At 47.4% G+C, this 22,953-nt stretch overlaps 2 protein-coding genes across 2 annotated transcripts in view; one reads left to right on the forward strand and one right to left on the reverse strand.

Annotated features, from left to right (window-relative positions):
* ABHD2 (abhydrolase domain containing 2, acylglycerol lipase) overlaps positions 1-11,521 on the forward strand; it is an 89,678-nt gene extending 78,157 nt beyond the window's left edge. The window contains exons 9-11 of the mRNA XM_010955060.3: positions 2,006-2,075; positions 3,592-3,676; positions 5,633-11,521. Coding sequence (XP_010953362.1) covers positions 2,006-2,075; positions 3,592-3,676; positions 5,633-5,829 — 352 coding nt within the window. The 3' untranslated portion in view covers positions 5,830-11,521. The remainder of the gene's footprint in view (positions 1-2,005; positions 2,076-3,591; positions 3,677-5,632) is intronic.
* A 3,722-nt stretch (positions 11,522-15,243) lies between these two features.
* RLBP1 (retinaldehyde binding protein 1) lies at positions 15,244-22,953 on the reverse strand. Its single transcript, XM_010955062.3, has 7 exons — positions 22,832-22,953; positions 22,430-22,558; positions 21,031-21,235; positions 19,243-19,421; positions 17,017-17,175; positions 15,976-16,086; positions 15,244-15,644 (listed from the first exon to the last, which is right to left on the reverse strand). The coding sequence occupies exons 1-7, from the start codon at positions 22,841-22,843 to the stop codon at positions 15,486-15,488; spliced, it is 954 nt and encodes a 317-aa protein (XP_010953364.1). The 5' UTR covers positions 22,844-22,953; the 3' UTR covers positions 15,244-15,485.

Consider the following 22,953-nt stretch of genomic DNA (forward strand, 5'->3'; position numbering starts at 1 on the left):
TTAATATGTCCACTGTCTAAAAACTGAAGATTTCAGAGGAAAATCCAAATTTCTAATGTCTCTTGAAAAAATAGGAAAAGGCTCTGATCACTCGTTCTGCCTTCCTACACGGCGCAGCTGAGCTTGAACAAGGGCGCTGAGTGTACACACTCTAGTTGTCCGCAGTCCTCACCCTACGGGCTGTGCCTCAATGCCGGTACGGGGATCAGGTGCCACAAAATCTACATGTGGCAGTGGAGTAAAAGGAAAAGAAAATATTTCTTGTACCTGTCTGTGTCTCTATCAAAAGTAGAAACATCAAAAATAGACCAAGAGAGCTGTGTTTTGCAAGAAAAATGGACAGCTTCTCCCTCTAAGGGTGTGAAGACTCTCCTCTGGAGTGTAATATGCAAGCCCCGCCCCTTCACTCAGTTAACCGTTTCCCTGCCTGTCCCCACTAGCCCCTCCGGGACCTGAGGTCCCAACACTAACAGTGTCCCCTTTCCTGGCACCAGTAGTTTCTGATGGAGGTTAGCCTTAGCTGGAAAAGGTAAAGTTGATCTCTGACCTCATCGTTCTCTTTAAAAAAAGTCATCCTTTTTATTTAATGATCAAAAGCAAGCTAGCGTTCATCCAATAGGTAGGCAGATACTGACCTCAGGGTGTGGGATCTGTACATCCTTCCTTAAGGGATTTTAAGAACATTTTTACATCAAGTAACCTTGAAATAGACTCATAAACAGTTACTCAAAGGAAATGAGGAGATTCCTGATATGTTCAGAAGGAGAGAATTAATTTTACCCACCCTCACTTACAGTGGGGCGTGTGACTTTAATGTACACATTACCCTAATGAGAAAAAAAACAAACTTACTCAAATCTCATTCATCTTCCAAATTTTTTTAAGCCCAAAAGAGAGTGTTCTTCAACTCTTCCTAACACTCTTCCTTTTTAATTGTGCCAGATAGTAGCACTTTTCATGATCATAACCAATTTGGGCACCCTGCCCATTAACCCATTGCTAGTAATACTGAAAGACTGGAGTGCCTTTCTGGAGCACTGAGACCACAAAGGAACTAACTTCATGGAGACAAATGTCCTCGAGATGCTCTCTGCACTCAGCCTCTCCTATTATGTTTGGCTTAATAGTCCAGCCTGAGCATTCTGGGTCCTTTCCCAGCAGAGATGTCTAAAGAACCTGGTAGTGGAAGAGGTCCACAGCTTCAGGGGAGCCCAGATATCTTGAAGACCCTAGTCCAAAGAAACTCACCATTCAGAAACCAGAGGCCCTAATCTGGGTCAGAAATAAATGAGGTTTTCAGGGATCCTCTGAGCTGGGGCTGACTCGGCCTGCTGGTGTCAGAGCTCCAGGCTGAATCGTGCTGGCCTCTCTGAGCACAGGGCAGGGCAAAGCGGCAGGACCTGCCTGCTGGAGCACTGAAGGGTTCGTTAAATGTCCGTGTGTCTCTGACTGATGCTCCATGGGGGTAACTTTGAATCCCCGTCTCATTTCTGTTATCCAGTGCATATTTCATTCCAATTCACAGTGACCTGGGTCACTCTGCCAGGAAGCATTCTGTTGAAAACAAAGTTCTAGTACATGCCTTTGAATTGCAGTTTCTTAGTGTCTATGGTGACATCTGGTTTTATGTCAAAAAGATGTAATAAACACTAATAATTACTATAGATAACACTTATTGAGTAACTACTCTGGGCCAGTTATTATGCTATTATATTAAAATGTCACTTTAATGTCAGAAACCTCATGGTGCCATTAAAACAGAGCCTGTCCTAAACTCCATTTTACAGAGGAGAAGCTCAATGAGATTAAACCTTTTGCCTAAGGTCACAAGGTAAGTGGCAGAGCCAGGATTTGAACCCGCATGCCAAAGCTGGGTGCTCTTAACCCCTAACTCTGGTTACTTGTGTATATTCCACTGACATTATGAATTAGTGCAGGAACTGGTGCTGTACTCAAATCAACTCAGCATTCCAATCTTGTCTTTTTCCTTTGTGTGTGTGTCCAGGAAGTTCCATGGCTATAACTCCCTGAAGGAATATTACGAGGAAGAAAGCTGCATGAGGTACCTGCACAGGGTGAGTGGCGACACTGACTCAGAGGCGGCAGCATCTCAGAATTAGCGTCATTCCATCCAGCTCAACCCAGGGTCTAACAGGCATCCCTCTGAAGTTTCCCTGGTGGAAGCTCAGCCAGCATTTGGCTCCAACCGCTCTAGTTGTTGACTTGGGTTTATTATTGAACCAAACTCTGCCCCTCTGTGACCTCCATGTAATAATCCCAGAGCTGCGCCTTAGTGCAGTGAGGACCAGCCTGCTCCCCTATCTGTGTGAAAGTCTTTAAAACTGCTGCCACACTCATTATTTTCTTACTCTTCCTTTGACAGTACGATCCTGCTTGATTCCTGCCATGGTTCCTCATAGGAGATCCGTGTAGATTTCTTACAATCCTAGACCCTTTTTGGGGCCACTGTATATTTTGTTGGTGTGGTGCCTAGGATTGAAATCAAAATTCCTGCCATGATCTGGCAAGCACAGAGTAAAATTGGTGCATTTCTGTATGAGAATGATAGAGGAGCATGTCTTTTAATGATGTAGACTGGTTTATATTAATGCAGTTTTCAGCAGCTCCAATAAACTGTGTGTGTATTAAGCTTGTGGCCAATGATAACCCCCATGTTTTTTACCTGAGCCACCACCAAACCAGTCTCTCCCATTCCGTCTTTGAACAATTACTCTTTTTACTCAGACACAGGCTTCCCATTTATCCCTGTCAGTGTCCTCCTGTTGGTGTGGCCTACCACTCCCCCAGCTAAAGCAGATCATTGTGACTCTCTGTCCTGTCGTCTGTCATATCAGCCATCCCTCCTACTTCATCGTCCAGGCTTTTTGTGTCGTCATTTAAGCCATTACTGAAACATTGAGCTGTCTAGAGCCAATGTCAGGGACATCCAGTTTAGACAACTAGTCATTTCACCCCTGAGCATGGCTGTTCAGTAATGTCTGCATTACCCCATCAGCATCATATCTGCTAAAATGAAAAAAGACGCTATTTTTGCTGTTTTGCTAAAACAGATGTTAAATGCAAATCTGCCAGGAGCTTCCTAATATCCACCAGCCTGCTCCTGTTTTCAACTTTTAGATTCCTCTAGAAAGACTCTTTTGTCTAGCGTGGAGTACACTCCTTTTTTCCTCCCCACAATATAAATTGAATGAATATGTGCGCAACTCTTTGTAAAGCCATTTTCCTGAAAGGTCTGGCTAATCTGAAACATTGTGAAGATGATCAGAAATATTTCGCGAGTGAGCGCCATGGAGTCTTTACCCGCGCCCACCAGAGCACGTGGGGCACCTCGGACCCCGAGCTTGGCTCCTGCACTGCCTGCCCGCCAGGGTTGTCATCACAGCAGCAGTTACCATTGCTGCCACTGCCAAGGGACACAAGGCATCCTTAATCCAGCTGTTCAGCAGACTGAGCGCTGACCCTCTTCCTCTGGCTTCCAAGACATGTCTGGTAGTGAATTTGAACCTTGGCTCAGTGGGGTCTAAATAAAGGGAGTTGATCATTTAATTCTGCCTTATTTTCTTGTTTCAGATTTATGTACCCCTCATGCTGGTGAATGCAGCTGATGACCCCTTGGTGCATGAAAGTCTTCTAACCATTCCAAAGTCTCTTTCAGGTAAGTGCTTTCTTCCTGCTGCCCCCTCAACCACTCAGCAAACTGCCACAGTAAATTCTGTCACCTTCACCACGCTGTCATCTCCTGGAGACCAGGACATCTCATGGCAGTGTTCTTATTTAGTCTAGCCTGATAGTCCCGGGACTGTGATGGAGCCTAGGCAGAGCCTTTTTGTGTTCTGTCCTGGTGCAAGAGACAGGAGCATCATTTATATCCATAGCCAGGTGTGGGGAGTCCCCTGGTGTTCTATGAAATTATTGTCTCAGGGATGTAGTTCCATTAAGGCTGAGAGTTTGACATGAAGAGATGTTTACACTTACAGCTTGACTTGAAAAGCAAAACAAAAAAGCCAGTTCTGCTACCTCTTTTGACAGACAGCCTCCTCATCTGCTCTGAGGATTAAAAATACAAGCAACTGAAAAAGCAAAGAAGGTTGCTCATGGGAATGACATTGTGTCTCAGGCCAGCACAGTCGCATGCCAGGCTAGGTAGGAGCTACAGGAGAAGCTCAAAAGAGGGTAGCAGAAGGAAACACTGGAGCCACAATCCAAAATTACTTTGCATTATAATCCAGATCTAATCTGACCAAAGCTGCTCCTTGCACAGTCCTCTGTGATTATGTTTCCTCTTGTAAATATATGTGCACCAGAGGGAAGAGGACCACTTCTAGTTCTCTCATGACCCCAAGCTAAAGAGTAGATAATATAGCAAGCAGACAAAGGAGCCACGCCCAGACAGCTTCGTTCGCTGCTCAGAGAGAACGCGTCTGTCACAGGTGTGTTATGTGATAAAAGCTGTCTCCTGTCAACCCGATCAGACCACAGGCTTCCTGCACAAAAGCAGCCCACCCAGCCATGGGAGCAGCAGTGAGAGGAAACAGCCACTCTGGTTTCCCTCTGCACATCTAAAGTGACATCCATAGCATTAATGCTGTCACACAGAAATTTATGAAATAGCAACTGAAAAGGAAGAATAAAGGGTGTCAGACAAGATAAGAGCCCCTGTAGAGCCAGAAATGTGCATGCCAGGAAGTGCCTCAGAGGCCTGGAGCAGCCAGCAAGGGGCCCCTTGTCAGTTATCCCTTTGGGAAGACAGATGCTTCATGTGGTACCTGACTATACCTAGCTGTCCACTTTGCACACATCTTCAGTAATGGCTTTAACTAGCCCATGTGGGACTAACTTAAACATAGACTCATAAGTCAAGCTCCAGGTTAGTAATTCTTAGATGGCCATTTAGCATGTGCCATTGAGAGCCTGGGCATCTTTTAACACAACTTGCAGCTTTATATTTCAGTCTTAAAAGTCTGTAATGAAAAATCGTTGACTCCATTGAATTCAACTGGTACTCTAGCAAATAAGAGAGCGCTGTGAATCCCTTCTCAAAGCCTGGCCCCCACCAGTAGCTTTGGCATCATCTGGGAGCTTGTTAGAACTGCAGAATTTCAGCTCCTTCCCCAGGCCTATTAAAGCAGAATCTGTATTTTATGGTGGTAGCCAGGTGATTGGGATGCACGAAGTTGGGAAGCACCTGGCTGTACAATTGAGTCACCTGGGGAGTTTTAGCAACACCCATGCCTGGGTTCTCCTCTCACCTGTCACCCACTGCCCCCCTCAATCAGAATCTCATTGGTCTGGGTGCAACATAGGGATTGTCTAAAAACCCGGGTGATTCTAATATGCAGCCAAGTTTGAGAACCATTTAGAGTTCTAAGGATCTCTGAGGCCCATTCTGCCCCAAAGCCAAGCTGCTCTTCCCAAACCTGCTAGATGCCACCATCTCGCCTGCCCCACCGAATCCCCCTCCCACTTTGGAATGAGGCAGAGGGAGTGGAAGTCGGATGCCCACTTAGGTGACACCTTCACCTGTGGGGAAAGCCTGGCCAGCTCGCTTTCGCACCTCCTGCCCTGGAGCTGAGAGAGGCCAGTGACTCACTCAGCTGCCTTTCTCCTGCAGAGAAACGGGAGAACGTGATGTTTGTGCTGCCGCTGCACGGGGGCCACCTGGGCTTCTTTGAGGGTTCCGTGCTGTTCCCTGAGCCCCTGACATGGATGGATAAGCTGGTGGTGGAGTACGCCAATGCCATTTGCCAGTGGGAACGTAACAAGTTGCAGTGCTCTGACACGGAGCAGGTGGAGGCCGACCTGGAGTGAGGCCCCCCAGACTCTGGCACGCTCCAGCTGCCCTCCTCTGGAACTCATGTCCCTCACCGGCTGTTTCAGGTCTCCCATCTCCCTCAATGACCTGGATCTGACCTCACCATCAGCGGGGGCAACCCACCAGGCACACCTATCTTGAAGTAGGTGGCTGTCCCTGGGAGCTCCAGGCTATTTTTGTGCTTAATTACTGGTTTTCTCCATTGCTTTGTTAGCCACGGTGACAAACAACAGGGTTCTCACCCTCCTGTCCAGTTTCAGCATCTGATTGCTTTCAGGCCAATTACATCTAGTTTCCCTATTAAAAATGTGTCTGGACAGCAGTTTTGCTTTGCCAATCAAAAGGCTTTTCCCCAAGAGCAGTGAAGGATGTGTGTTATTTTGTGGTGGTTTATATGTGTCCTTACATAGACCCTAAAAAGAGCCAATGCCGTACATGAGGTTCAGCTTGGGAGCCCGAAGCCCTGGCCTCCCGGGCCAGAGTGTGGCCTCCTACATGGCAAAGAAGATTCCCTTGAGTCACGAGCCAAGTTTCTCCCTCACTCTTTTCTAAGACAGTTTGCCCACACATTGCTGATGATGAGTCACCTGGGGTGCTTGTTAAAAATTCAGCCTCCCAGGTCCCTCCCCTTGAAGAAGCTGATTCAGTGGGTCTGGGAAGGGGCCTGGGGATTTTAATTTTTGACAAGTGCCCCATGTGATTCTCATCACCAGGCAAATCTGAGAAACACGGTTGTGCGGGGCCTTTAGAAACATCTCAGTAACTCGTTTTATTCAAATTCATGGTCGGAGGTGTCTCTCAGCTCCCAGGAGCCTCCAAAGCAGCAAAGCCTGTCGAGCACAGCTGCCCTAGTGTGATCTTAGTGTGACGTCCCAGAAAGGGCCTGGGTGCGGTGAAGACTTTGGGCTGAGGCTCTGCTTCTCCCTGGCTATATGACCCTGGAAAAGTCCCTTTGAAGTTTAGTTTTTTCACCTGTCAAATGGGGGACTTAGACCAGGTAAATTGCCGAGATCACTACCAGTTCTAAAGTTCAATGACAAACTCAGTTTACTGAGGTTTGAGAGAACATCCCTCCAGGGGACCCTGGGAGCTATTCTAAGCTTGTAGACATCACCACTTGCCTTTCTTTTCTTTTTCTTTTTTGTCCCTCACTTCATATAAAGAGGTTTTGGGGTGTTTTTTTTTAAGCACTCAGTTATAATTTTATTCTTTTTTTAACCCAGACCTCTCTCACGCCAGCTTTTGATACCAAACAATTCAAAAGTTGGATCTGAGTTTGGAGAAATATCTTTCCAACTGAAGACGGTGTGATCTTGAAACCAGATTTTTAATAGCTTATATCTGTAGTCTGTTCGCTAGAGCTTTCCAGAGTGTGTCTTCTCAAATGAAAAGTCACTCCAGGTCTCAAGTACTCCTATCCTCCAATTCTGTGGTACTTGAATATCTAAAAACCCGGCACTTTGAAAAATTAGCTATCTGGAACTAAGCAGGATTACGAGTGAAATGACCTAGATACTTTAAAAAATTTTTTTTTGTTCCTGCTTCCTCTCCTTTACTCTAGGACAGACAGGAATATAAATAGTGGGTCTGTGTGTGCATGTCTAAAGGGTAAAGGGAGCCACCTGAGGGCCTGGAGGCCACCCCTCATGGCCACAGGTGGATGTAGTTTGGGCATCAGTCCAAGTCATGTGACAGTAATGTCTGTAACCCGAAGAAGTTGTTTTCTGACAATCACCAGATCGTTCTAACTAGTAACATCAAAAACAGCCATTATCTGAAAAGATTGAGACTTCTGTGGTCTCCACTTTGCTTCGGTACAATTTCTCACACACACACCAAATTCATCATTGTGACTTCCCCCCTAAGTTGTTATTTTTCAAGTGCATTTCTTTTTCATTTCTTTCGGCACAAATTGGCACTTTATCATCTACCCCTCAATTTGGAAGCTAGTCCCTCCCCTCTGTTACTGTTCCCTCCAACCAACAACCACAGCTGTAATCTAGAAGATTCATCGTCCCATTTCCATTACTACCTTCATGTCTTGAGACTTTTTTGTGAAATTAGGTATACGAAGCAATAACTCAGTGGGGTTGAATCACCATCCCAGGAGGCAAGAGGCTCCTTTTCATTTGCCTTAGGTCTCATCTCTTATCTATTCTGACAAAGTAGTGGCCAGGTACCAGCTCCATTGAGAAGAAGACAGTGCTGTTGTCACACACATGGCAGGGCAGGGGCAGAAGTCCTTGGAGCCTGGTCTGCACGGCAGTTCTGATGCCCACGGAGGAGAGGCAGGGCTCAGGGCATAGCTTTTGTTGCTCCACAACCAGAATTTACCCCGCAGGACTGTGGGGGCCGTGTTCCAGCTGAAATCTTTTTAGTGTGTGAGTCTGAATGGCCCTTGCATTCCATTTTGGCTCAAATGAAATCAACTGAAGCCCTTTTGTTCAAGCTTCAGGGTCTCAGGCATGGCAATGAGAGTATAACTGTGGCTATCTTAACAGGAAAATTCTTGTTTGTCCCTGAATGGGAGCACAGAGGCATTGAATTTACAGAGATGCAAGCTCGCCTAATAAACAAGGAAGCATCATTTTATATGTAGGTCAGCTTTTTCCTTCCTCCCGCTTTCTTTGCTTTTCTTCATAAAGTCATTCCTTTCTGATGATAACGTGAGAGCTCTTCTTGCAATCAAGGTCCTATTTGGGCTCAAACAAGGCTGAATTGTCAGAGTATTTGAACATTATATTTTAAAATCAGATGAAGGATATAAATTGCAGGAGCCTAGACAATTGTATCGCAGGAAGAACATGTTTTAACATGTCTCTGGGTTGTACTCCCTGCCTCTAAACAGTATGAAAGCAATGATGATTAGCTGAGCCCAAATGAGGATTATCTGACTTGAAAAATGGTCTCAAGTCTCCATGATGCATTTATGTTAATAGGGAGTTTAACAGACTTGAAGAAAACCTCTTACCTTTCCTGCTGTGAGTTTACACCGGTCAGTCCAGAGCAGAATGAAAGCAGAAAGTTGTTTGCTGTCACTATATTCTTTGAACCCCGCTGCAGTGTTTACACACACTGTAAGAGTGGGAATATACCTGTAAGGGGAGCATTCCTTTCCTGACATGGTGTGATGGAACCAGGGTTCAGGAGACCCAGGTTCTTGTCCTAACTGTCTCTAATTCACACTGGGTTGTGGGCAATCACCTCACCTCCTTCACCTCTCTGAGCCCCAGTTACCTCATCTTAGACCATCTCTTAGTCCACTTCATCTATTTACACATCATTTGCCGGAACATTCCCACTTGCCTTCTACAGCTCTTGCAAGTGGAAACAGATATGTCAAGGCCTCAGGCTTATCTTGAGAGGGGACTTGAAGAGGGAGTTACTGCTTTGAGCCTTCGTTGCTGAAGACCCTTGATTTTGCCCAAAGCCCCGTGTCTCTGACTGGCTTCTCTTCAGAGCCTCCACTGTCATCTCAGTATCCTTTCTGTGCCGAGGGTGGTCTTATGACTGGGACAGGTGCTGACCGTTGGAACGAGCCAAATATCCCCATCCTTCTGTGTGACTCAGGCAAACATTGAGAGTTCCCAGGGCAGAAATCCTTCCTGCTAAGGCTTTCATTCTAAAACTATGGTCTTCATTAAAGCTGAACTTTCTGGGTAGCTGAGCTTATATGCCTGGCATCTGAATGAGAGCTCTCTTTGTCACTGTGTGGCTTGAGATCCATCTTGCCAGCTCCGGGGAAACAATACATGTGTTCTTGTTTGTGTTTGCCAGACAAGCAGATGTCTGAGATGTGAGAGGCTTTTGTTTTCCCTGGGCACCGGTTCTGACTTGGAGCTAAAGTAAAGATCACTGAAACATCACGTTGAGTTAAAAGAACTCAGGTCTTTGTCCTCTAAGGCAGGACAGGAGAGTTATTAAGAAGCATTTCCCTGCAGCATCTGCTCACAATATCATCTGGAATTGTTTTCTTTGCCCAGAAAGCCTTAACTCGCCTCTAGAGTATCCCCTGGTATTACAACAATACTGTGGCTTTGGAATTCAATTCTTCTACTGTAGATGTTTGAGGCAAAGCCACAGCAAAACCAGAGAATTCCTTCATGTGGCCTGTATGCTCCTTGTTAACGTTAGACCCCCTCAACCCCCTCAACAATATGAGTGACCCCAAACTGGCCAAACACCTCATCTCTGATGCCTTTCTTCCTTTGTGGCCTCATTCTGTGTTCAAAACCACTTTGGATTCATTGGATGCTTCAAAAAGCCATGATAAGTGGCCTGCCTGTGGCATTTAGAGGTCCAGCAGTCGAGGGAAAGGTTTCCTCCTCCCTCTATTAGCAGAGGGAAGTGCCCCTGTCTTTGTAAACTCTGATTGCTTTTGCCAAATGGCGTTTGCAGGGGAACTGGTCCCTACTGGCAGTGAGAACTGGAATGCTATCCACAATGAAAGCTCCCTCCTCGCTGCTGCCACTGCCTGCGGATGCTGCAGCCTGGGCATCCCCACCGTGTGGCCCTCGGAAGCAGGCTGCAGAGCCCAGCTTGCCAGCCATTCTCAGACCCCAGGCAGTAGACAGCTGCCCCTTTTGAAGGAGTCAGGCCCACCCACACACCATGTTTTCTAAACCATTTTTCCTAGCATGTATGTGGGTAAAATGTTCATATATGAATGAATAAGCTGAAGTTAATTTCTAACCAGTGGATTAAGTCTTTTAACTCAACTCCTGCCAATCAGTAATGACATCTGTTAACCTACCTTCTCCCCCTTCTGGACCCCATCTGCCAAGAAATCTATCGCCATAAGTTGGGGACAGTCCCCTGATAACACCTGCAGAAGTACCGTTCATCTCCATAGGCATTCTCCTTCCAGACCACCCACAGTTACCCAGAGTAACTGCTGAGCCCTCAGTCCCAGCGCCAGCCACTTGCTTCCCAGGCTGCGTGCGTGGGTGGACCAAGTTCCTGGGTGTAGGAGTTAGGTTTTGTTTGGTTTTTGTTTTGGCCTCCTTGGTTTATCCTAAAGCACAAGTCCATGTAGAATCCTGTCACCTCTCCGCACCAGTTCAGATGATCTGGGTCTCTCCCACTGCCTCAGGAAGACCTTCACTGTACCTGAGCTTTTGACTTCTGCCACTGCAGCTGCCTTAGCGACACCAGGGGTTGGGGGGGGCGTTGGAGGGGGAGGCCAGTTTGCATCTCCCCCTTTCCTGGTTAGACTCCCATTAACCACATTCTTCTGTTGGTAAATCTGCTTGCAGATTGATTTTTGAGAACCATCACTTTCACATTCCTAATTTATGTTTGTTTTGTTTGATTTCGTTTTGGGGGATTTTCTGAAACTTCAAATGCTGCCCTGAAGATGATGTAGTTTTGAGTTTGTGTTCTGAAAGCCTCCGTGCTGCTGGATTTAACGGGGGCGCGGGGGAAACAGAGGATCCTCCAGCACCGAGGTGTTTAAGATTTGCAACTAGCAATGCAATTTTTTCTAAATATGAGGATATTTACCTTTATTAAGAAATGATACTAAACAATCAAGGTGTCCTTGATCATTTTATGTTCTCATATTACTTTCGGTTCTATTTTGATTCTGTGTGGTGGTAAACAAAAATCATGACAAACAAAAACTGTAATTTTGTTATCTTTGATTCAGTGGAATTTCTTTACTTAAAAAAATAAAAGACTAAAAATGTACTGTGGCTGTGTGTCCTTCTTAGTGGAGATTTTCGATCTAAAAGGGTCTTCCTGTGTCTTCATCAAAGCATGAGCTTGAAAGAAATGGGCAAAACACCAAGTTCTCATCACAATTGATTTTAACCCAGCCTTGCAAATACCAAAGAAATTTTCAGGCCACAGGTGTCTTTGCAAGGCCATTATCTCCAGGCAAGAAAGCCAAGGCCTGAGATAACAGAGAAAGCAGCATTTTAATCCCTTGCTCTATAAAGTGAACCACGTAGACAAAATGTAAGGTGAGATGTAAATGGTGGTTGCCATGCATGATTCACATACTCTTCTAATAGTGTTCTTTGAAAGGACTAGGTGAACGTGACCTAAATTAAGATTATATTGGGTTGGTGGAGTAATGGTGGCATTTTCTTCTCCTTTGTGTCTGTCAGAATCCAAACTAAGGGTCTCCCAGGGTCAGTCACTGGCCCAGCCAGGAGAGTTGTGCCCGTCTATGTGCCCCCACCCCAAGAACCTTGCAATTGGAGTTTTCTTCCCTCCTTGGCCATGTGAAACCTTTGACAAGCTAAGTGGGGTGGGGAGTATTGGTTTTGGAGGATGTGCATTAGCATGACCTAGGAATGCCCAATGTCAGATTTCAAAGTACGTCCCTTTCAGGTGAGCAAGCTTCTTCCCCACACCTCCCTCCACTTCCTATCCCCTATAAAATAGCCAGACCATTTTGATCTAAGAAAATCAACTTGCAAAGAATATTACCTATAAAAAGCACCACCTGGGAGAGACTTCAGGTCCAGGGTGTTAGCTGGGTCGACGCCCGCAGCTTGCCCGTGTGGTTGGCACACAGCTGTGCCTCTCCTGATGCTTCCTTACAGGTTTGTTCTTGGTGACATTTATCTGCAATCACTCGCTCTCCCAAGGGGGCTGATATATTTTTTGTTACCTTTCATTAACAGGCCCCTCAGCTCTAGCCCTGCAGGGAGTACTTTCCCATGGGCAGGACCGGACATCTAACTGGATGGCCCTCCATCTGCAGGACAGCCTCCTTCCTCATTTCTTTCTTTGGTATCCCCTCCTTAGAGGAGGTTACATGTAGCTGAGTGGTTGGGAAGACATTACAGGCAGTCTAGCCTTGAACTGCTCAATCTCTCCTTAAAGAAGACATGGTCTTTTCCTGCCTTAATATGGTTACCTTGAGAAATTAAATGTGCCCACTTACACATTTCCTGCCTGAAGGCAGGGCGACTTCTGGTCACGGCCCCAGGAGGACATTGCTCTAATTCTGGGACAGATAGCCAGGCATAAGCTGCTGCCATCCCACAGGGATTTTGCAGTCCTGCTCTCTGCTCAAGAAGAGCGAAGTGCAGAGTTTGCCTTTAAATCCAATATTAAAACTATGGGTCCTTTAAACTCTCACCTCCTCCCTATGTCAAAACACATGACTTGGAGCAGTACACATTGGAGCTACCTGGGGAGCTGGGAAAGGTCTTGCTCTCCAGGTCACACCCCAGCTTTAGTACTTGAGAATTTCTGGGTGGGGCCAAGGCCTCAATAGTCATAAAGCTCCCCAGGAGGACCTGCAAGGAGGTTGCAAGCCACTGCTTTGGACTCTCTGATTGGTCCTTCAATGTGCAGTCCCCTGAGGATCTTATCAAAATGCAGATTATGATCCAGCAGATCCGAGGCGGCACCTAAGATACTGCATCACTAGCAAGCTCCCACGTGGGGCAGACGCCCTCCTGGGAGCACACGTTGAGTAGTCAGGCTCCCAGGTATCCTGTGAGCTTCCAGACCCTGCACTGCTGAGCTTCCTCAACACCAGAGCCATGCCCACCATTGAAAGTGGGAAGAAAGGAGGTCCAATTCACCCTGAAGGTGACTCTTCAGCTCTTTTTCGGATTGACTTAAGACCTGGGCATCCCTCTTCCAGGAAGACTTTGCCAGGACACCAGGCAGCACTAGCCTCCTCCAGCGCCCCTTTGGTAAACTCAAGCCTCTAAGCAGGGGCCAGTCTTGCTCAGAGGGTCTCTAAAGCTGGTGGCCCATTTCCTTCCTGAGACCTCCACCCATACCTTAATAAGTGCTTCTGTCTCTAACAGACGATGTTTCCCCAAAGGTCCACGTGAAGATGGCAGAAATGCATCATTGTGACTTCCCAACTTTTGCTGTTCAAATTACTTTCACGTGACAGAAACCCTGCCTCTTCCCAGATGTCTCCAGAAAGGGAAGTGTTCTGTTCAGCAAATGGTTGTCATAAAAGTCATGCTTTGTTGTCTCCCTTCCCATATCTGGTGGCTTTCAAGAGTATTTTATTGTCCCTCTTCCTCGCTCTCATTAATGTGGGGGTGGTGGCCACTTGTAGGAATCCAGCATGCAGGCAGCTCGGATTTTGTGAGACCGAGCACATCAGATTTTAACATTAAAATTCATAGTCTTCAGGCATATTCTCCCAAAGGTGGCACCCTCATTCTGGCAAGGTCAGCCTCAGCCTGCTCCTGCCCAGTCTGTCCCTGCCGTTTGTCTCTGGGCATGGAGGGGCAGTGCAAGGACATGGCCAGCAGGGGGCGGTGGCAGCCCACAGTCAGGACTGACTCACTGTGTCCCAACCTTACAGCTTCTTCCTCAGAAAGCACCTCGGCTTTCCTGTCAGAGCTAGCCCTGCTGTCTTTAGGGGGGACCCTGGCATCCCACTTGGATCTGCATAAGAGCCAAAGCTGCCCCAAGAGCCTCTGCCTGCAGTTTTCTCCAAATCTTGATCTCATTTATAAATTAGAGCCCCCACAAATCAGAGGGTGGGACTAGGAAGGCTCTTGGCAATTAGGGGCCCAGGAAAGATGGGAGTCATCCAAGAGGGATCAGCCACTGTTTCCCTCAGATTTGGGACATAACTCTTACAAAACAACTAGAAGTACATCTTGAAAGTTTGAAAAATGCTCTTCCTTTTAATTTCTTTAACTCAGACTCATCCCTGCCCCTTCTCTACCAAAACCTGTGCTGTTGGGTCACCAGTGCCCTCTGTCTTGGCAAATGCAAGTCTCCATTCTCTCTTTTTTTTAAATGGAGACACTGGGGATTGAATCCAGGACCTTGTGCATGCTAAGCACATGCTTTACCACTGAGCTATATACACTGTCCCTCTTCATTCTCTTTTCATTTGACCCCCTCAGCAGCATGTTTGTGCCCTCTCACACTAAACTTCTTAGCTCCAGATATTCTAGGAGATCTCTTGGGGTGATGCTGCTGAGTCCCCTTCAACCAGAGCAACAGATACCATCTGTCAATCTAAGTAAAACCATCCATTGAGGCAAGGGGTCTGGAGGAGGGAGCTTTTGGTGGAGAGACCCCCATGGATGGAAGGAGGGGCACACAACTGCCACCCTTGAAAGAGGTCCAAGCTTCTGACCATCACTACACATGTCAGACTGCACCTGACCAAGGGGACCAGACCAACCCAAAATGGAGCCACTTCAATGCTGCTTCCACCCTGGAATTCCAGGTGGAAACCCCTTAGCCTGCCTATCAGCCACCAAGAATATTGTACCTGCCAGATCACTTGCTTTTATATTCCTCCCCCTTTTATCTTCTATTTTATACTTTTACTGGGGGCGGGTTGGGGGAGAGACTTTTAAGCCAGTCTCCTTGCCTATTTTCATAGACCCTAAATAGCAAAACTCTATTACAAAGGAAATCATTGAGAAGCTTGATTAGAGTCTTTGAAACCCAGCCCTACACAAGTCTGTCCTAAAGCTTCAGAGGCGGTAGGAATAGAACTCTCCTCAATTCTTGCTCAAGGGAATTCCCCTGCTTTATTGCTCCCCAACTTGGGAGGAGGGTGACACCTGAGCTCACCCAAGCTTAGTGAGGTTCAGGGGAACCACAGTCCCCCTGAGCAGTCTTTTCCCCAGCCTTATGGGTCCAGGACAGCTAAGGAGAAGCCCGAGGATACTAACTACAGGTTGGATGGCAGGAGACGTTCTCAGAAGGCTGTGTTCTCGGCTTGGGCCCGGGGACCAAAGAGCTTCTCGGCAACAGCCTTGCCGTCATACTTGGGCTGTGTGCCCCCAAAGTCGGAGGGCAGGATGTCCTCATCGAACTCCTGGAAGAAGTCGGAGAGGTCTTCTCCATGGACAAAGACCTGCAGGGAAGCAGGGGAGACAGAGCTGAGCAGGGGATGCTCTAAGGATGGGAGTTGGAGGTAAAGAAGAGGGACAGGAGGACAAAGTCACATATGCCATCTCTGCCTAGTGATGTCCTTCTCCACAGTCCTTCTTGTTGTGCTGTCTGTGGGATCCACTCTGTTCAGGACCATGGTACAGTGTCAGAGGAGGACTCAGGTGGGGTCCTCTCTTCTTCCTATCTCATCCCTCTGGTCTCATGAACCCTTTCCTGCTACAGCCCCATTCACTCACTCGCTCACACACACCAGACGATCATTGGACATCTTCCCTATGTGGCCACACACTTACCCGCTGGAGCAATTTGCTCTTCAAGAAGGGCTTGACCACGTTGTAGGTTGTGGTGAAGTACCACGGCTGGTAGATGAAGTGAATGGCTTTGAACCGGGCTGGGAAGGAATCCTGCAGGGACAGAGAGTGCCCCACCACAAGACCCTGACCTCACGGGTTCCCACTCACTCCCCTACTGCCTCTCCTCATGACATGAGGACAGAGTTGTCTCACACTGTAGCCCCAGAGGACTGCCCATGGAAAGTTCCATCTGTGCCAGCAACTGGGGCGCTCTGGCTTCACTGCAGCCCCAAACTGCAGGAAGGAAACCCCAGAAGCCACGCAGCCCAATCCTCTCCCTGCTGATGCATAACACCTTGTAACTGCATGTGGAGTAAAGAAATTAAATGGTAATCTTACTTGGTTTTTAGGTGACTGAACTTTTTCAAACCCACTCGCGTGCTGAGTGGACTGCAAAACTATTGTAGACCAGAGGGACACTATTGTTATGCCTCACTGGCCTTCAGCCCCTGCCATGACCCCCACCTCTCACCCCTCCTCTCCCAGAGAAAGCAGATTTAAGATTAGCTCTAAGAAAGGACTTCTGACACGTCAGTATATAGGACTGAGCTGTCAAGGGAGTTAGAGATAGCCCTTTCTCAGGATAAATTCACTTTCAGAGAGAGGCAGCATGACGTATTTGGACAAAGAATGGGATCCCAGGTCAGAAGGTGTAGGTTCAAGTCCCACCTCTGCCACTTTACAGGCATGTGACCTTGAGGAGTCACTCAGATCTCTCTGTCTAGGTTTCTACGTTTGTAAAATGAAGCAGGGAAGCAGGGAGAGAATGCTTTTGAGGAGTAAATGAATTAATGAATGTGAATACTTGGCAAACTATCGATCACTACAAAGTGTGTGTGGTCAGGGCTGTGACTGTCATTGCTCTTTTTGGCACTAAGTGGTTGTCTTCTCAGGTCCCTGCCAGCACCGCTAAACCGGGCCAAGCCTCCCAGCCTCGCCGCCTGTGAGAGGCTGCTAAAGGACAGGGCTCTGAGGCCTCACCTGGAGCATGTCCACCATCTTCCTGAGATCGGAAGCCCGAAGCCCGGCAGCCTGCTGCATGGTAAAGCCCCTGAAGTTCTCGATGATGCAGAAGCCATTGATTTGAGTTTCCTCATTCTCCAGTAGCTTCTCCAGGATGAAACAATATGCCTGCAAGATCTTGGGCACAGAATGAACAGGCTGTAACCCACAAAGATAGTTAAGACTCAAGGTCCCAAGGGGAGAGCTAATTGGTATACTCTTTACCAGAGGTAATTTGTCACAGGCTTTGAGCTGGGTCAGTCCACCTCTGTGAATGTATCCCAAGAAAATAATCTTCAATGTCATACCCATGGTAAGATGCCAGAGTGTTTATCCCCGTACCCTTGTAATTGTGAAACAACCTAAATGCCCAGCAATAAGGGACTGGTGAAATTATGGCATATTCATGCTATGGAGTATTCTGGAACAGTGATATATAAGATTAATGACAGGGGTGGGTATAGCTCAAGTGGAAGAGTGCATGCTTAGCATGCACAAGATCCTGGGTTCAATCCCCAGTACGTCCTCCAAAAATAAATAAACAAGCCTAATTACCCACCCCCATTAAAAAGACTAATGGTACAGAAAGATATCCATTCATGGTATATTATTGTAGAATATGATCCCATTTTTATAAGAAAAGGTGTGTGTGTGTGTGTGTGTGTGTGTGTACGCACATGTGCAAGCACATATGTTTTTAGGTTTCTAGAAAACATAGGCTGGAAGGATGTTAGTGGTAGAAATCTCTGGGTTTCTCTGAATTGTGGATAATTTTAAACGTGATTTTTTTTTTTTGGTATTTTCTAAAATGAGTAGATATCACTTATGTAGTAAAAAATATTTGTAAGTCTCCTCTTTATATACATATGTATGCCTCAGTCCTAAAGCCAATATCTTACAGAGTGGAAAACACTTACAGGCATCCTTAATACAATCGGGAACAAGATAAGGATGTTCGCTTTCCCCACCACAATTCAATTCTGTGTTGGAAGTATTGGCTAATGCAATCAAATTTGTTTCATTTTGTTTTTAAATAAAGGGCATAAGAAGTAGAAAAGGAAAAGAAAAACAATTAGCTCCATTTACAGTTAATAGGATAGTGCTCTTGAAAAACTCAAGAGCATCAATTATAAAACTGACATAAATAACAAAAGAATTCAGTAAAATACCAGGATACAAAATTAACATACAAAAACAATAATCTCCACAGATATAAAAATAACCAATTAGATATAATGGCTGAGAAAGCCTCACTTATAGCAACAACAATAAAATAAATACTTAAGACAAACTTAATGACAAATGTGCGTAACATTTGAAAGCTTTAAAACACTCCTGAAAGCTCAAAATGTGAAAGGGAGGTCATCCCTTGTCTGGATAGTACCACTGGCCAAGGATGTTGCATTCATAAAGATGCTAATTCTCTCCAAGTTTGTTATTTACATTAACGTTATCCCAGTAAAAACTCCTAACATTTCTCCTGGAGCTAAACAAATTAATTCTAAGATTCATAATGGAAAGTAAATACACAAGAATAGCTAGAAAAGCCTTGAAAAAGAGGAGCATTAAGGGTAGAACTAACCCCAACAGATATTAAACATTCTATACCATCTTTATAATGAAAACAGTGCAGTACTGGAGCATGAATAGAGAGATGACACAGAGTAGAAAATCCAGAAATAGACCCACGTATATATGAAGATGCAGAATATGATAAAGATGGCATCTCAAGTCACTGGGGGAAAAGATGGACTTTTAAATAAATGGTGTTGTGACTAGATAGCATTTTCTAAAATGAGTTTGTATTTTTTTTAAGGCTTAGTGGCACAAACCCCAATTCTGCAACTAGGGCAGCTTTCTTAAGGGCTTGACAAGTGAAATCACATACATATACAAATGCAAAGAACTCAGGCTGCTTAATAGGTTGGAACTTGTGTTTTTCAGAATCTCTCCCAGCCCACTAAGCCCTGTTCTCTGTGTCGCTCACAGCTTTCAGCATTTGGCAGGGCTGATCCCAGCTCATGGCCCATAGCTGTCACTCCCACTTGGCAGGGATACCAGGGGCAGCCATGTATTGGCCAGTGGGCCCAGCCTACAGAGCTGCTGGGTTTTCCAGCTGCCAGGAATGAAGGTCCAATGGAGGCCAGGTTTGGGGAAAGGCACCCAGCCCCGGAGATAGGAGGAGCTAGGCAAGCCCCAGCTGACCTCATCAAAGGTGATTTCTTCAGAGTCCCAGTTCTCAATATTGAAGAGGAGGACCACTCGGCCATACTTGTCCCGACTGGAGAGGACACCAGGGTAGCCAGCCTCCACAGTGCAGCGGATGGCCTCCAGGGACAGGCTGTCGAAGAGCTCTGGGTACTGCAGCCGGAAGTTCACGTAGCCTGGCAGAGGAGAGCAGAGGAGGCTCCTCAGGGAGCCAGCGCATCCAGGGGTGGCACATGGTGGGGGTGCAGAGACTTGGACTCCTGCCTGGCTCCTCCACACACCTGCTGTGTGTAACCCAGCAGGATATTCAACCTTTTTGTGCCCCATGTTTCCTCTCCCCAAAAGTGGGAGGATAATATCAGCCTCTCTCACCAGATTACTGTGGCAATCAAAAAAGATTTCAGATATGAACATCGTTTGTAAACTGGACAAACAAGAGGTGTGATTCTAAATCTGAGGACGATGATTACTTGCTCTTTTTCTCTTTCCTGTGGGTAGAGGCACAGGTTTCTCAGCTGAACACAGGATCAGCTGAGTGGGGGTGGGGAGAAGACCCCCAGATAAAATCCAAACCCCTAGCAGGACACAGAGGCCCTTTCTGATTCCAGCTGCACCTCTACCACCCACTAACCCCATCCTGGCCCATCCTGAATGGGTCCCCGCCCCTCTGCGGTTGTCTCCACTCCAACCCTGGAGGGGCCAGGTCCAGAGGAGGTCTTCCGGGAGCATTTGCCAAGGGAAAGCCCCTGACCTCCTTGCTCGTCCCCAACACTCCGGGCACGCTCCCTCCACCCAGCCCTCATCCTGGCTGTTCCCTCTGCCCTACTGCCCTTCCCCCAGGTATCTTATTTCCTTTGAATTTTTCTTCAAAAGTTGGCCTTCCTAGCCACTTCACCTAAAACTTCAACCCCTCAGTCCTTCATATCCACCTCCTTTATTTTTATCATTATCCCTTCTTACTCTCTAACAGTCTTATTCATTTTTATTTTATTTGTCTGGTTTATTCTTTCCACCCTTAGAACATAAGGCCCACGAGGGCAGGCAGTTCTTGTCGGCTTTCTTCTCTGATATATCCTTTGGCCTAAAACAGTGGTTGGCAGAGCACAGCAGTGAATTAACATTTACAGAAAGAAAGAATAAGGAAGAAGGGGACTCATTAGGCTGTAGAGGGCCTGCTCAGACACGCCTTCCCTCGACCGGCCCCAAGAACTTGATTTCCTTGGGACACTTGTCTTCATCCAGTGGGCACAGCCAGGGCAGTTCTGTCCTTGGGGCTCACTCCCAAGGCTGGCACCATCTTCAGTTCCACTCTGCATGACGTTTGGGTACCTGCGGGGAGTCAGGCTCATACCCGCCTTCCCTGCAGTGCTCCAGAGCCAAAACCTAGGCTGAATGGGTTGGGGAGGGGAGGGAAGGGAAAGGAAACTCCTTCATCTTGGACACACAATTTGGGTGACTCAGTTCTATTTATTGAGTCCCCAGACTCGGAGAGAGGAGAGAGAGGGGCTAGATCTCTAGGAATCTTGTCCTGCCAGGCGCATTCATTCATTGTCAAAGCTGAAAGAGATCTTGAAGGCTATTTCACTCACACACCCATTTTACAGATAAGGATAAAAAAGGCGCAGAGTGACTTGCGCAGGGCAGGGAATTGGATGGAAGTGGAGGGGTCCATCTCCTCAGTTCCTGGGTGAGGGTCAATACCATCCTCATGACCTCCCTCCTTTACCCCCTCACTCCCCACCCCCCTCAGCCTTCCCAGGGCTGTCCTTCCAGTGCAGGCCTCACCTCTGAGCAGCTCGTAGGCTCGCCCCACGTCGAACTTGCGTGCGCGGATGAAACGCAGGAAGAAAGCACTGTCCTTTCCCTGCACCCTCTCGGCCACAGCCACTGCCAGCTCCTGCCCAGAGGCTGCCTCTGTCTGCACTAGTTCCTGCAGCTCCTGCACCACCTCCTCCCGAGTGTCCTCTGTCTCATTCAGCTCGTCCTTGGCCTGGAACAGAAGTGGGGTGCAGGCACGAAGTCACAGGTAGGCACTGGTGTGGAAGTCTCCTCCTGGTGCCAGACCCGCTGAGGGGCAGAGGGGGCGGCAGCTGGGGCCATCGCTTCTCTGCCCACAAGCGCAGCATCAGCACCGGCAGCATCTCAGATTGCAAATTACAGTCATTGGAGAAAATGAGTCAAAATGCTCATCCCGGGTTTGTTTGCAGGAGATAGTCCAAAATCTACACTTACTGGAGCCCTAACTTAGCACACTGCTAAGGCCTTTAAACATGTTATGTTATTAAATCTTTGCTACAACCCATCACAGTAAGGTTGCTATTCCTATCCCCATTTCTCAGGGTGAGCAGACTGAGGCTCATAGAAGTCAAGATATTCTTGCCTCAGATCACCCAGATAAAAATGGGTAGAACTGGGACTCCTATACAGGCTGGACTTAATCACTTCACTCTGCTGCCTCCCAGGCTCATTTCTGATCTTTTCAAAAACAAAGATACCAGGCAAATGGCAACTTGCCCTCTGCCTAACATTCCTCCCCTTGGCTGAGCCTGGAGAACTCCTCAGCTAATTCTCTCTTTGGCATGAGGGGGGAAAGCAGGTCTAGGGGAGCTCAGAGCACCTTTCCCTTGAGGTGCCCAGGGAACAGAGATGGATAGGAGTCCAGGCCCAGCTCAACCCCAAGACCTCTCTGCCAGCCCACAGTCTGATAATCTCTGAGCTTGTCCAACAACTTTCTTTCATACTGAAGGCAAGACCAAGACAGGGAAGGCAGTTTGCTCAAGGTCACACAGCAAGTTGGAAGTCAATCTGATATTAGAACTCAGGCCCTTTCCTATCCATTGTGGGCAGCAGTTGGATCCCTGTTCTCCAAAGCCACTTGCAAACCAATGTTTCTCACATCTGAGTCTAGGATGGTCCCTGGTTCAGAGGCTCTAGGTCCTGGCATTGGTTTCAGGGAGCCCTGTTGGTGCTGTAGTCTTGGAATAGGCTGGCCTGGATGTCTGCTCACCCTGGTTGCTGCCTTGGCTCTGACCTTCAAGATAGCCCCTAGAACAAGCCAGTCCATTAGGTCCAGGATGACCTGGAGAGCTAGTGCTGGGTTCTTTCTACAGGAAAGAGGATGCTGTCAACATTCCTCCTTGTTGCCTCCCTAGCCTGCCCCCTTGCATACCTGGGGCCATCTTACCTTCTGCAAGGTGTGGCGGGGCAACTGGCTGCATTGGCCAAAGACAGGCCCATGGTCTTTGGTTGTAAGCCGCTCCAGTTGGGAACGGAGTTCCTGTTCCTCTTCAGGCACCAAGCGGAATGTGCCCGCCTGGGCAGAGAGAAGCCAGGAAAAAACAGGAAGAAATCCCCATCAGCCTCAGCAAGCCAGTCAAATGGGCCTGCTCAGGCCCTAAACTAGTGCTTTTGCCCAAGGTCATTGTTAAACTGTGTCCTTTTGGGTGGGGTCAGGGACCACAGAGAGGTTGTAGGGATGAGGGCCCATAACCCCAGGCAGACCAGATGATGGAGAAATGGGAGAGAGAGAGAAGGAAGGAGGGAAGGTGGAAGGAGGAGGGGAGCCCCAGGGCACAGGGGTACTCACCCCCTCTGACATGCTGTCTCTGGAAGACTCGGAGTACTGAGAAAAAGAACCTCACTTCTGTCCTGGCCTCTCCAGGCAGCCTCCTTAGGAGAGGAAGTCAGGGCTGCAGTGGCAAGGAGAAG

Source organism: Camelus bactrianus, chromosome 27 (assembly GCF_048773025.1).
Source record: "Camelus bactrianus isolate YW-2024 breed Bactrian camel chromosome 27, ASM4877302v1, whole genome shotgun sequence".
In the NCBI taxonomy this organism is placed as follows: Eukaryota; Metazoa; Chordata; class Mammalia; order Artiodactyla; family Camelidae; genus Camelus; species Camelus bactrianus.

Coding starts and splice junctions, on each gene's coding strand:
- RLBP1 (XM_010955062.3), bottom strand. Junction 21,236..22,429: donor CCCGCCACACCTTGCAGAAG/GTAAGATGGCCC, acceptor CTTCTGTTCCAG/GCCAAGGACGAGCTGAATGA. Junction 19,422..21,030: donor AGCCTACGAGCTGCTCAGAG/GTGAGGCCTGCA, acceptor CTCCTCTGCCAG/GCTACGTGAACTTCCGGCTG.